Source organism: Amblyraja radiata, chromosome 1, assembly GCF_010909765.2.
Source record: "Amblyraja radiata isolate CabotCenter1 chromosome 1, sAmbRad1.1.pri, whole genome shotgun sequence".
NCBI lineage: Eukaryota > Metazoa > Chordata > Chondrichthyes > Rajiformes > Rajidae > Amblyraja > Amblyraja radiata.
Window position 1 is genome coordinate 31,552,249 of NC_045956.1, and position 14,838 is coordinate 31,567,086.

Consider the following 14,838-nt stretch of genomic DNA (forward strand, 5'->3'; position numbering starts at 1 on the left):
TGTATTGCACTTTCTCTTGCACTAAGCATTATACCCTTTATCATGTATGTACACACTTTAGGTGGCTTGATTGTAATCATGTACAGGTTGAACACTAATTTTCCGGCACCCTTGGTTCCAGAGCCTTTCTGGATTATCCGTTTCTCCGGGCCAACGGAGGTCACGTGATAATGAAACAACAATACACCCCTGGCCCGCTAATGACTCCCCTCCCGTGTCACTAAAGCACCACGGTGTGCCAGACACTTAAATAAAACAAATATTAAATATAAACTGACAGTAAATGGTGTGACCTACCGACCCATCCCTGGTTCCCAGCATCTCCACGGCCATTTAGAGCCCTGGCTTCTGACCCCGCGCGAAGAAGGAGGGGGGGAGGGGGAGGACTGCATTCTTTACATAAACTTAATGAAGTGCCCCCTCCTCCCCCTACCACCACCACCTCCTCCACCCACCATCACCACCTCCTTCCCCCACCAATGCTGCTGCCACCTCCTCCTTCTCCCCCGGAGTATGTCAACATACTCTAGCTTGCAAGCGACAGCAGCTGAGGGGAGGAAGCCCCATGGTGACTCAGGGGGCACACTGAAACCTAAATGCTGGAGTAACTCAGAGGAAGGGGCCTGATGTCACCCATCTGTGTTCTCCAGAGATCCTGACCCACTGAATTACTCCAGTACATTGTGTCCTGTCGGTGGGTGAAGAAGGGCTCGCTGGTGCACCTTGGGAGTCGGGAGTGGCGTCGGAACCAAAGATCTTATAGCAGAGCAAGATGGCCTACTCCTACGCAAAACACGTAGTACGGTCATGGGCAGATTCATGGGTGATTATAGGACCCATTTTAGCAACCAGCCTCCGCCATCTTGTTCCGCCATCTTGCTTCCGGCCAAAGATCGGATCTTTGCTTCCGCCTCCGCTCCCGTATCTTCGCAAGTCTTTGACTTGGGCGGGGAGAGGGGGTGCGCGGCCCGAGGCAGTGGGGAGAGTGGAGGGGAGTAGTGCAAGTGGGGTAGTGGTGGCGCAGGAGGGTTGGGTATGGCCGGGGGAGGGAGAGAGCAAAGATCTTATAGCGGAGCTCCGGTATAAGATCTTTGGGAGAGAGAGGTGGGGTAGGGGCCGGGGTGCAGAGAGCATGGGGAGAGATGTGGGGTTGGGGGCTGGTGGGTTAAGGGACTACAGCATAGGAGAGGGGGAGACATTGTAGTGTGGGGGGAGGCGATGAAGTGCCGGGGGGGAGAGAGAGTTGAGGGGTGGGATGGGGCCTATGTGTGAAGTTGCGGGGAGGTTTACAATGTTTATTATTTAATGTCCCTTGTCTAGTCTGAAATAAAGTTCATCATTGGATATAAAAATCAGAAGAAATATAATTATGTGTGTTATATGATTATATACATTTATATCGCATTCATGTATGTGTGTTTATAAACATTTTATTCTTTAACAAGAATTAACAGAAGTATGAACTAACAGAATTCTGAATCTAACCCTGTATCACGCACAAAAACTGTTCCCCGCAACGTTGATTACCCTGGGAGTCGGGTCGGGTAGGTTCCAGTTACTACAAAATCAACTCAAACACAGCTTATGAGCCATTTAAAAAGAAATGATTTAAAAAACATTTAAAAAGACAATTACCAGAGTCAAATTTTATTCTTGACAAGAATTAACAGAAGTATGAACTGACAGAATTATGAATCTAACCCTATATATCACACACACAAACTGTTCCCCCGCAACGTTGATTACCCTGGGAGTCGGGTCGGGTAGGTTCCGGTTACTAAAATGGGCGGGGAAAAATGCCCAGGATCCCCTCCGTAGCGTACTACACGTCAGCCCATTACATTTCGCAGGAGTAGCCAATCTTGCTCCGCTATAGGATCTTTGGTCGGAACCGTGACTCTAAACGGCCGGGGAGACGGTGGCAGGCCGTGGAGGGTATTGACCAGCGAAAGGCAGCCGGACCGGATAACATACCGGGGCGTCTGCTTAGGGGATGTGCCGACCAGCTGGCTCTGGTTCTGACAGACATTTTTAACATCTCCCTGAACCAGGCCATTGTTCCATCATGTTTCAAGACAGCCACCATCATACCAGTTCCCAAAAAGTCTACAATAACCTGCCTGAATGATTACCGCCCCGTAGCACTCACACCAATAATAATGAGGTGCTTTGAGAGGCTTATTAAGCAGCACATGGTCTCTAAACTCCCCTCCAGTTTTGACCCGTTCCAGTTTGCTTATCGCCCGAACCGCTCCACAGAGGATGCTATTTCCTCTGTAGTCCACCTGAGCCTACAACACCTGGAGGAGAGGAACACCCACGTGCGGATGCTGTTTGTTGATTTCAGCTCAGCATTTAACACGATAATCCCCCAGCATCTGGTGAGCAAACTGGCACCCCTAGGTTTCAATACCATACTATGCAACTGGATCCTGGATTTCCTTTCTGAAAGACCCCAGTCTGTGCGGGTGGGGAAGAACACCTCCTCGGTCATCACACTGAGCACCGGATCCCCTCAGGGCTGTGTCCTGAGTCCGCTGGTCTTCACATTGATGACACATGACTGTGTCGCCAGGTCCACTACTAACCATATCATCAAATACGCGGATGACACAACAGTAGTGGGCCTCATCCGCAATAACGACGACCAGGCATATAGAGAGGAGGTGGAACAGCTCGTGAGCTGGTGCAGCAGGAACAACCTTCTCCTAAATGTGAACAAAACCAAGGAGATTGTCGTCGATTTCAGAAGGAAAATTCAGCCCAGTCACACTCCACTTTGCATCAACAACTCAGCAGTGGAGCAGGTGAAAAAGATCAAGTTCCTGGGGGTGCATATAACGGACACCTTAAACTGGTCCACAAACATTACATCTCTGGCAAAACGGGCACAGCAGCGGTTGTACTTCCTCCGCAGGTTGAGAAGTTTACACCTCCACCCTCCCATCCTCGCCACCTTCTACAGAAGCACAATTGAGTCGATCATGACCAGCTGCATCTCTACGTGGTGCGGCAGCTGTACAGCTGCGGACTGGAAGTGCCTTCAGAGAGTGGTGAGGACAGCGGAAAAAATCATTGGGACTTCTCTTCCTTCAATCATGGACATGGGGTACAAGCGCTGTCTGATTAGAGCTAAGGGCATTACCAGAGCCCCCACACACCCACAATTCGGACTGTTTATACTGCTTAACTCTGGGAGGAGGTACCGCAGCATGAAGAGCGGGACAACCAGGTTCTGCAACAGCTTCATCCCCCAGGCCATAAGATTACTGAACAATCAACAAAACCGAGGCTAGAACTTTTAAAATATCGACACTTTTTAAAAAAAACTTTTTATATATATTTATTTTACAGAACCATGCACATGAGGCATTTTTATGGACGCACCTAGCACTTTTACTTTTACTATTTACCTGATTGGAGAGTCAAATGCAACGAAATTTCGTTCAAGGTGCACTATGTCTAGGTGTATATCTGAATGACAATAAAGTTTTCATTCATTCATTCATTCATTCATTCATGTCTGTCCGCTATATCCGACATCTGTTATAAGGGGTTTGTTAAAACGAGGGTTTACTGTATTGTCTTTGAAACAGTCAGGAGAGAAGATTCAGAGTGTATTTAACTCTTTCACGAAGGAGGGACACAACCGGAAAGAGACCTCGCCACGCGCAACGCCATCTGTGGCCGCTCAGGGAATTTCAACTGAGCTCTTGTAATTTTGTCTGGATTATAAGGGACCATCAGTTGCCGGAAAATCTGGGTTCACCCTGTGTAGTCTTTTTGCTGACTGGATAGCATGAAACAAAAAGCTTTTTACTGTACCTCGATACACGTGACAAGAATAATAAACTAAACCAAACTAACACTTCTTCTTTCGTGTGGCGTGCACAGTCTAAAGTTGTTGGACAACTTGTTCTATTTGATCTTCCGTTTGTGCACATCGAGTTGATTGCTTTAGTCGAAACAGGGTGGACCACGTGAAGGTTGCAATCTTCCACCCCAAACTAACACTGGTGTTATACGAAATTAGTACATTAAAGAACTGATCATTTGATATCTGAAGGATAATAAAGTTTCTCAAGTTATCAGTAAGATTTTGCTATGAGTTTCTTACTACTTTCACTGCTTTTAATTTGAATCTTTCTTGCATCTATTATTCTTGGTTATGTCTTATCTTGAGCCCTTTGAAATAGTCTTACCCCCGTGATTATCCATGGGTATTTTAAACTCCTTAAATATATTCCATTAATATGATAATATAAATTGAATGTTGTAATAATTTTTTTTTGTTCCCCTCATAGGAAGCCATGACACAACTATCCGGCTCTGGGATTTGGTAGCAGGGAAAACTAGAGTCACGTTAACCAACCATAAGAAGTCTGTTCGTTCTCTAATTCTGCATCCAAGACAGTAAGTCTAATTCTATATATCGATATTCTGATTTTTTCTGATTGAAGAATGAATAATAATAATAATAATAATAATAATATATCTTTTATTGTCATTGCACGTCAGTGCAACGAGATTTAGTGTGCAGCTCCACTGATGTACAAGAAAGGTAAATAAATACAATACATAAATACATAAATAAACAAGTTGAATTGATTGACGTGACCATCTGAGGGAGACTGTCCAAAGGGGGTGGGATGGGGGGGGGCACTCATTAGGGCCGGTTCAGAGCCGCTATAGCTCTTGGGATAAAACTGTTCCTGAGTCTGGAGGTTCTGGCGTAGAAGGCCTTGTAACGTCTGCCGGAGGGAAGTAGTTGAAACAGACCGTGGCAGGGGTGTGATGAGTCCTTATGGATGCTGAGGGCCTTCCTGAGGCACCGCGTGTGGTAGATGCCCTCCAAGGCTGGTAGCTCTGTCCCGATGATCCGCTGCGCTCTGTTGACGACGCGCTGAAGAGCTGTCCTCTCCGCCTCCGTGCAGCTGAGATACCACACAGAGATGCCATACGTTAGTATGCTCTCTGTGGTGCAGCGGTAGAACGTTGTCAGCAGCTGTTGGGGCAGACCAGTCTTTTTTAATGTCCTCAGGAAGAACAGTCGTTGCTGTGCCTTCTTGACCAGTGAGAAGGTAGTCACAAATCGCTGGAGTATCTCAGCGGAGCATCTCTGGAGAAAAGGAATAGATGGTGCTTTGGATCGAGAACCTTCTTTAGACCAGCATCTGCAGTTCATTCCGACACAATGGTTGGGAAGAATTAGTTTAGTTAGAATTGCTTTAGCATCTCTATGACTCTATGAGCGTGATTGATATATGGGATATGATAACAGGATGTGGTCGTCAGATAGAATCACTGTGCTTGAGAGGCATTTAGACAGGCACCTGTATGAACTCGGGAAAGGAGAATTGAGACCTAATTCAGTATAATGAGATGGGTCTCGATGGGCCAAATGGCCGACATGGACATGATGAGCAAAACAAGCCTGTTTCTGTGCTGTGCAACTCTGTGACTCTTTAACACATTTCTATATTTAGTATATAAATTGGAGGTACAGCATCTCATATTTCGCTTGGGTAGCTTACACCCCAGTGGTATGAACATTAATTTCTCTAACTTCAAATAGCCCTTGCTTTCCCTCTCTCTCCATCCCCTCCCCTTCCCAGTTCTCCCACCCCTCTTACTGTCTCCGACTACATTCTATCTCTGTCCTGAGCACTCCCCTGAAGAAGGGTCTTGACCCAAAAACGTCACCCATTTCTTCTCTCCAGAGATTCTGCCTGTCCCGCTGAGTTACTCCAGCTTTTTGTGTCTATCTTCGGTTTAAACCAGCATCTGCAGTTCCTTCCTACACATTGCAAATTGAGATTATTTCTTATTTTGTTTTAGTTATTCACAATGTTTATTAACTGTGCCTAACATGATCAACCTGTTTATTTTTTTTATATAGGTATACCTTTGCTTCTGGTTCTCCAGATAATATAAAACAGTGGAAGTGTCCAGATGGAGTTTTTATTCAGAACCTACCTGGCCACAATGCTATCATCAACACACTTTCTGTCAACTCAGATGGCGTACTAGTATCCGGAGGTAAACCACAGAGGGAGAACACAAATGCAGCTTTTTTTCCCCCAATTAGAAGTTATTTCTAATTTCAATCCTGACCCAAGTGCTCACTCAGAGTGATACCACATAAACTGGGCCCTTTGGCCCACCAACTGCAAACTAACTATCCATTTATATTAATCCTATCCATCTTTTATTCTCTATATTGTTATCAATTCCTCTACACAGAAAGGGGCAAATTAGTAGCAAACAATTAACCTACTAACCTGCATGTATCTGGGATGTGGGGAGAACCCAGTATCGCCCAAGGAAACCCACAGGGTCATAATCATACAATGTGAAAATAGGCCCTTTGGCCCAAATTGCCCACACCAACCAAATTGCCCCATCTACACTAGTCCCACCTGCCTGTGTTTGGCTCATATCCCTCTAAAACTATCCTATTCGTGTAAGTCCAAATGTTTTTTAAACGTTGTGATGGTATCAGCCTCAATAACCTCTTCTGGCAACTCGTTTCTACCAGCCTTTATGTAAAAAAAGTTTCCTCACAGGTTTTCAATACATCCTTCCCCTCTCACCTTAAACGGATGTCCTCTAGTTCTTAATTCCCCAACTCTGGTAAAAGATTCTGTGCATTTACCCTATCTATTTCCTCTCATGAACTTATACGCCTCAACCAGGTCACCCCCCAATCTCTTGCACTCCAAGGAATAAAGTTCTAGCCTGCTCAACCACTACCTATAGCTCGGGCCCTCGATTCCAGGCAACATCTTCGTAAATCTTGTCTGCACTCTTTCCAGCTTAACAATATTTTTTCCCCGATAACAAGGTTACTAAAACAGCACACAGCTCTCTAAATGTGACCTCACCAATGTCTTATACACCTGTAATATGACCTCACAACTTCTATACCCAATATTCTGACTCATGAAGGCCAATGTGCCAAAAAGCCTTCTTGATTACCCTATCTACCTGTGACACCACTTTCAAGTAACTATGTACCTGCACTCCTAGATCCCTCTGCTGTACAACACTCTAGTACCCTGCCATCCACCATGTAGGTCCTGCCCTGGTTAGTCTTCCTAGATTGCAACACCTCACATTGCCCTGTATTAAACTCCATCAACCATTCCTCAGCCTACCTGCCCAACCAATCTAGACCCTGCTGCAATTTTTCACAACCATCTTCTCCATCTATAATGCCACCCACTTTTCTGTCATCTCCAAACTTGCAGATCTTGCCGTATACGTTGATATAGATGACAGATAGTAACGGGCACAACACCAGACCCTGAGGCACACTAGTTACAGGCCTCCAGCCCGAGAAGCAACCTTCCACCATTCAGTTATCTCTACTTGGATCCCATGCGATCTAACCTTCCAGAGCAGCCTATCATGTGGAACCTTGGATCGTTTGCTGAAATCCATACACAACAACTACAGCCCTGCCCTCATCAACTCAGATTCTTGAGACACGACATCCCATGTACAAAACCTATCCTTAATCAGCCCATGTCCACCTAAATGCATGTATATCCTATCCCTCAAAATACTCTCTGTCCTTTCCGACTATAGTTGTTAAGCACTCTTGGGGATTAAAAACAATTTTGGGGCCGGGGAGGAGGGGAAATTTGTTTGCACCACCTCCCTGCAGTAATTGGACATCGTTATCTCTTATGAACACCGGCTGTCATTTTCAATGGGAGACCATTCAAGAGAGTTACTTTGAAAATTTGCTGACAATGACTTCGATCCAGACTTGTATAATGGTACACTATTAACCAATCTAATGACATCCATTCGTATTTTTAGCTTGCACTTACAAATTAAACTTGTAGCTATTAAAAAAAAAAATTTTTTTTTAAATCCTGCAGAGGGAAAAATTACATTATTATTTTGAGTCTGAAACTCCCTCGCTCCAAACACCCTTTTCCCCATTGATGCAATTTCCTATAATGCAAAATTGCTTCAGAACACAACTATTGCATTGTAGCAGAATCACCTGTATTCCATTAATGTAATTATGGGTTGTATCGGGGTGGACATTCAGTAAATTAAAGAATTATAGCAAGTATATGTACTGCAATTAGATATGAAAAAATGAACTGTTCTTATCTGTGGAGAAATCAACTTACAAACAGTTCTCAGGAAGGGAATCATTTTGTAACCCAGGTTGGTCTATACATAGAAATTGTTTAATATCTGTACTATAATTAAAATTAATTAACATGATCAGACTTCCATTGTCTGGTATTTTGAAATGGTTAAATATGATCATGATTATGTAAATTAATTTGAAGTTATGTCTGTTCAAACAACTTAAAGCAGTTGTCAAATGTTGGCATTTGCTGTATATTAGGAATGTTATCTTTCCAAAAACGTAAAGATTGAGAGTTTTATTAATTGCCACATTGGGATTTTGCAACACCGAACACAATAGTGTAGATCACAAAAAATATTGTACATTCTTGCATCCTAGTGATTGCTACTTTAAATTTGTATCAACAGCGGACAATGGAACTATGCACCTTTGGGATTGGAGAACTGGATACAACTTTCAGCGAATACATGCTGCCGTGCAGCCAGGCTCCTTGGACAGTGAATCTGGGATTTTTGCATGCACCTTTGACCAGTCGGAAAGCAGATTACTTACAGCAGAAGCTGACAAAACAATCAAAGTCTACAAGGAAGATGACATGGCTGTATGTATTGATTTAAGTTCTGTTCCCGTAAGGCAGGGGTCGGCAACCTACGACCCCGGGCCGAATGCCATCCGGATTTATCCGGCCCGCAAGTGGATTTTATTTCCCCTAATCATCTTGCCTGCCGAGCGCCCGCCCAGAACGCGGGGCTGAGCTCTAGCTGTACTGTATCCTGCGCACCTTCTGTGAACACGTTTAAGAAAGAACTGCAGATGCTGGAAAAATTGAAGGCAGACAAAAATGCTGGAGAAACTCAGCGGGTGAGACATGTAAGGATTGCATGAGGCTGCCTCACCCGCTGAGTTTCCTCAGCATTTTTGTCTACCTTCTGTGAACACGTGATTTGATGCCTGCTGTCCGGGGCGGGATGGGGGCGGGATCCATGTGTACACGTGATAGATGTGGCCCGCCATCCGCTCACAGACATGCGACCCGGCCCCTATGCAGAACAAGGTTGCCGACCCCTGTCGTAAGGCCTCGTAGTGTCAGGTTTTTGTGACTGGATTTATGTTCTGTTTTTATGAATAGGTTTATCTGCTGTTTAGCTTGTCGTCTTTGTCCAAATTAAAGCAAAACTACTGGAGTAGTAACTGCTTTATCTACAAACTAAAAATTTGCTAGAATTTTGACCCTATTTGTGTTCGGTAAATGATAAAATTGCAGGTTGTCACCATTACTGCAGTAATAAGTGAGGTTCTTCAAATGAGGCCCAGTGGATATAATTTGGGATCTTATAGATGGCATTTGCTGGGGATATACTTTAGACCTCCCAACAATCAATTGGAAATGGAGAAGTAGATACGGCAGCAAATCACAACAGATTTTTTGTGGCTCCATAGCGTCATACCGTGTGGAAACAGGCACTTCAGCCCAACTTGCCCATACCGACCAACGTGCCCCGTGTACACTAGTCGCACCTGCCTGCGTTTGACCCAAATCCCTCTAAACCTGTCCTATCCATGTATCTATCTATTTCTTAAATGTTGCGATAGTCCCTGCCTCAACCGCCTCTTTCGGCAGCAGTCTAGTTCCATACACCCACCACACTTTGTGTGAGGAAAAGTCATCCCTCTTATAAAGTTACCCATTCCTATAAAATCTTTCCCCCTTCACCTTCAACCTATGCCCTCTAGTTCTCGATTTACCCACTCTGGGCAAGAGGCTCTGTGCATCTGCCCGATCTATTCCTCATGATTTTGCCAGTCCGGAAGTGGCGGCGCTGTTAACAGCTGCGGCTCGCCTGCAGTCCGTCTGTCTTTACTTTTTTCTGTTGTTTTTTTTCTCTTGTTTTGGTTAAGTTTTAGTTTGTTGGGTTGTGTTAGAGGGGGTGAAACATGTTCTCTGTCTCTTCCTTCGGGGGAATGCGATTTTTTCGTGTCGTATCCCCCTTCTCTGCCTCCGTCTGCACTGAGGCCTAATGGCGGAGCTGGCGGCCTCCAACCTGCGACCGACCCCGAGGCTCGGGAGGCAGAGCCAGCCAGGACTTACCAACGAGAGGCTGGCCGTCTTTGGGGCTAAGGCAGCGGTGGCCCGACTTGCTGGTGCGGCGTTCTGGCTTTCGGTGGCGGCCTGGAGCTGATGCTGCGGGGCTCGGAGCTGAGACTGCGGGACCCGGAGCTGGGGCGGCTGCCCGGAGCTTGGGCGGCGGCCCGGAGCGGAGACTACGGGACCTGGAACGGCGACTGCGGGACCCGGAGCTGGGGCGGCGGCCCGGAGCGGAGACTGCAGGACCCGGAGCGGCGGCCCGGAGCTGGGGCAGCGGCCCGGAGCAGAGACTGCGGGACCCGGAGCTGGGGCAGCGGCCCGGAACGGAGACTGCGGGACCCGGAGCTGGGGCGGCGGCCTGGAGCGGAGACTGCGGGACCCGGAGCTGGGGCGGCTGCGCGGAGCGGAGACTGCGGGACCCGGAGCTAGGGCAGCGGCCCAGAACGGAGACTGCGGGACCCGGAGCGGCGGCCCGGAGCTGGGGCAGCGGCCCGGAGCGGAGACTGCGGGACCCGGAGCTGGGGCGGCGGCCTGGAGCGGAGACTGTGGGACCCGGAGCTGGGGCGGCTGCGCGGAGCGGAGACTGCGGGACCCGGAGCTAGGGCAGCGGCCCAGAACGGAGACTGCGGGACCCGGAGCTGGGGCGGCGGCCCGGAGCTGGGGCGGCGGGACCTGGAGCTGGGGCGGCTGCTGGGGCCCGCTGATGCTGTGGAGGGCCGTCTCGGAGCGCAGACGGCGTTCCGGCTTTCGGCGGCGGCGACATCACCACGGAGGTCCGCTGGACTGGAGAGCGGCATCTTCGGCCTGGATCGATCGCCTCAGCGCAGAGGGAGAACAAGGAGGGAAGAGACGGAGACTAAGACTTTGCCTCCATCACAGTGAGGATGTGCTTGGTGAACTCACTGTGGTGGATGTTTAATTTGTGTTTATTGTATGTTTTGTTATTATTGATTCTGTGTATGACTGCAGGCAACATAATTTCGTTCAGACCGAAAGGTCTGAATGACAATAAAGGATCTATCTATCTATCTATCTATTTTATTCACCTCTGTTATATCAACGCTTATCCTCCTGCGCTCCATGGAATAGAATCCCAGCCTGCTCAACCTCTCCCTATATCTCAGCCCCTCAAGTCCTGGCAACATCCTTCTAAATCTTCTCTGCGCCGTTTCCACTCAACATCTTTCCTGTAGAATGGTGCCCAGAACTGAACACAATACTCCAAAAACCGTCTAACAAAGTCCTATGTAACTGCAAACATGACCTCTCAAATACTATGCTCAATACTCCTTGAAAAGACTAGGCTTGTATTCACTGGAGTTTAGAAGGATGAGGGGGCATCTTATAGAAACATATAAAATTATAAAAGGACTGGACAAGCTAGATGCAGGAAAAATGTTCCCATTGTTGGGCGAGTCCAGAACCAGGGGCCACCGTCTTAGAATAAAGGGGAGGTCATTTAAGACTGAGGTGAGAAAAAACTTTTTCACCCAGAGAATTGTGAATTTATGGAATTCCCTGCCACAGAGGGCAGTGGAGGCCAAGTCACTGAATGGATTTAAGAGAGAGTTAGATAGAGCTCTAGGGGCCAATGGAGTCAAGGGATATGGGGAGAAGGCAGGCACGGGATATTGATAGGGAACGATCAGCCATGATCACAATGAATGACGGTACTGGCTCGAAGGGCCGAATGGCCTCCTCCTGCACCTATTTTCTATGTTTCTATGACTGATGAAGGCCAACGTGCCAAAGGCTTTTTGACCACCCTATCTACCTGTGACGCCATCTTCAAAGAACTATGTGCTAGCACTCCTAGATCCATTAGCTCTACAACACTCCCACAGCCCTACCATTCACTGTGTAGGTCCTGCGCATGTTAGTCTTCCCAAAATGCAACACCTCACATTTCTCTGTATTAAATCCTATCAACCATTCCTCAGCCCACCTGGCCAACTGATCCAGATGCTGCTGCAATTTGTGACAACCATCTTCACTATCTGCAATATCACCCACTTTTGTATCGTCTGCAAACATGCTAATCTTGTCCTGTATATTCTCATCCAAATCATTGATATAGATGACAAACGGTAATAGGCCCAGCACCAAACCCTGAGGCACACCACTAGTCACAGGCCTCCAGTTGAAGCAACCTTCCACCGTCACCCTCCGCTTCCTTCCATGAAGCCAATTCTTTATCCATTCAGCTATCTCTCCTTGGATCCAGATTCCAGTAACTGCAGTCCACGGTCAACTCAGGAGCCGACAGTATTACTTATGCAAGATAAGGGAGGGTTACTATTTCATGAACTGAAATTTAATGGACTAGGGTTTATCAAATGTTGGATGTTGGGATGTCAACCAGAAGGATAGTGACTGCATTGGAAGTATGAATCTTGAACCTTTAACCCTAACTTCAGGTTAGATTGGATAGCTACATCATATGATGAAGCCTAAGATTTCAACTTGCAGGATTTGGTTATGAAGTAGTTGATCTTGTAGAAGGGAAGTGAGAAAAAACTTGTATTTGTTCTTCTCAGTATTTAATGTGGGAAACGTTAATATATCTAATATCAGATATCAAACGATAATGACCAGTTAGGCACTGATAGAAAGAGATGATGAGATGTGGTGGATGTTGTCCAGAGGGCCTATGGAATCTGATGTGTGTATGAATAATGATTGGAAATGAGGCGGGTGAGATATGGACCCTTGGGACGAATGCAGAGGTAATAGAATGAGAATAAAAGTAATTACAGGGCAATCTCTGGCAGTGTCTTCAGAATGTAAATGTGAAGAGACAAATTACATTACTGAATCAGAGGAAAATTACATTTAAAGATATGCTGAAACAAAAATTAGCACATTTTGGCATAACAATTATCTAACTTACATGCAAGTGTGAGGTGTTGCACTTTGGGAGGTCGAATGCAAGAGGAAAAAATACAATTAATGGCAAGACCCCCTAATGGCATTGATGTACAGAGGGAACTTGGTCCAAGTCCATAACTCGCTGAAAGTGGCAACACAAGTAAGATAGAGTGATAAAGAAGGCATAGAACATGCTTGTCTTCATTAGTAGAGGCATTGAGTATAAGAGTCAGGAAGTCACGATGCAGCTTTGTAGGTCTTTGGTTTGGCCACATTTGGATGTTTGCATGCACTTCTGGTTGCCCCAATGGAGAAACGGTGTGGAGGTTTACCAGAATGATTCCTGGATTGGACACTGTTAGCTAAAACAAGAGATTGGGTAGACGTTGATTGTTATCTCTGGAACACCAGAAGTTGATGGGAGACCTGATAGAAATATACAAAATTATGAGAAGCATAAGTAGGTTATGCAATCAGAACATTTCCCCCCTGAATGGAAATATCAAATACTGGAGGGCATATCTTTAAGGTGAGAGGAACAAAGTTTAAAAGAGATGTGAAGGGTAGGTTTTGTCCACAGATGGTGGTAGAATGTGCTGCCGGAGGTGATGGTGGAGGCAGATAGATTGTGGCATTTAAGATACTTCTGAACAGACACATGGATATGCAGGGAATGGAGTGATATGGATTATGTTCAGGCAGATAAGAGATCATCTTGGTATCATGTTTGACACAGACATTGTGGGCTGAAGGGCCTGTTCCTGTGCTGCATTTTTTTTGTGTTCCATGTAAGCTTTAAACTAAGTCGTTATTTTTGGTGTGACACAAACCTATCTTATTTTATTCTATCTAACATTGTTGTTTTGAGCAAACCATTGTAATGGGTAATATTCTGCTTGCATGCTCTATTTTGGGAGGAAAACATTAAAACCTCAAATTCAGCATACTTGTAACTGGTGGAAATTTCCCGCAGAGTAATGTTTTCTTTTTTTTTAATCCTAGACTGAAGAAACTCATCCTGTCAACTGGAAACCAGAGATCATCAAAAGGAAAAGATTCTAAGTGACTTTCACTTACAATTCGTAACTGCCAGAATGCTGTATTTTAATACTTGTATATTTTTTACTTCAGTTATCTGCTGTACCTCCCCATCCTCCCTCACCCCTCCCTAGAGCTAAGAAGGCCACATTTCTCTTGCACCAGCAGTGTCACTTCGCAATTTGTTGCCAGTCCAATGGATAAATTGGTTTTTTTAATTTCTATTTTGCAATTTTCCTGCATGGCACTGTCATAAGATAACATCCTGACAATTTGTGGTACAATATTAATGTGGTTTCTTAAAGTTTTTTTTAATTCTTGCTTTTTTGTTCCCAACTGATGAAGTTTATCTGGTTTTACATTACATTTCTACAATAAATTGTGAAAATGCGTGACAATGACACAAGCCTAACAATTTTGTTGAGGAAATAGTTAATCAAAGGAGAGTGATTCGTTAGAATTTGCGGGACGTACATTTGAGACTTACATGAAGTTACTTCCATTTTAAGGAGTTAGATAGAATTTCTGCTCTAAAATATATTTTCTGGCCCATTAAATTTAGCTAATCATTTGAAACTAAAATTTGAGCTCCATGGTCTGTCACTTATTGGACTGTAAAAGCCTTTGTGAATTGAGGCTTTTAAAAAAAAATTTGAAATCTATCAAGAAAATTACTCTGAATTATTTTAAACTTGTACAACTTACTTTATCTTGATGCCCAACATCAGAA

At 45.3% G+C, this 14,838-nt stretch overlaps 1 protein-coding gene across 1 annotated transcript in view; it reads left to right on the forward strand.

Moving 5' to 3' along the window:
* plrg1 (pleiotropic regulator 1) overlaps nucleotides 1-14,509 on the forward strand; it is a 29,268-nt gene extending 14,759 nt beyond the window's left edge. The window contains exons 10-13 of the mRNA XM_033043199.1: nucleotides 4,305-4,413; nucleotides 5,900-6,039; nucleotides 8,524-8,717; nucleotides 14,073-14,509. Coding sequence (XP_032899090.1) covers nucleotides 4,305-4,413; nucleotides 5,900-6,039; nucleotides 8,524-8,717; nucleotides 14,073-14,132 — 503 coding nt within the window. The 3' untranslated portion in view covers nucleotides 14,133-14,509. The remainder of the gene's footprint in view (nucleotides 1-4,304; nucleotides 4,414-5,899; nucleotides 6,040-8,523; nucleotides 8,718-14,072) is intronic.
* The last annotated feature ends 329 nt before the right edge of the window (nucleotides 14,510-14,838 follow it).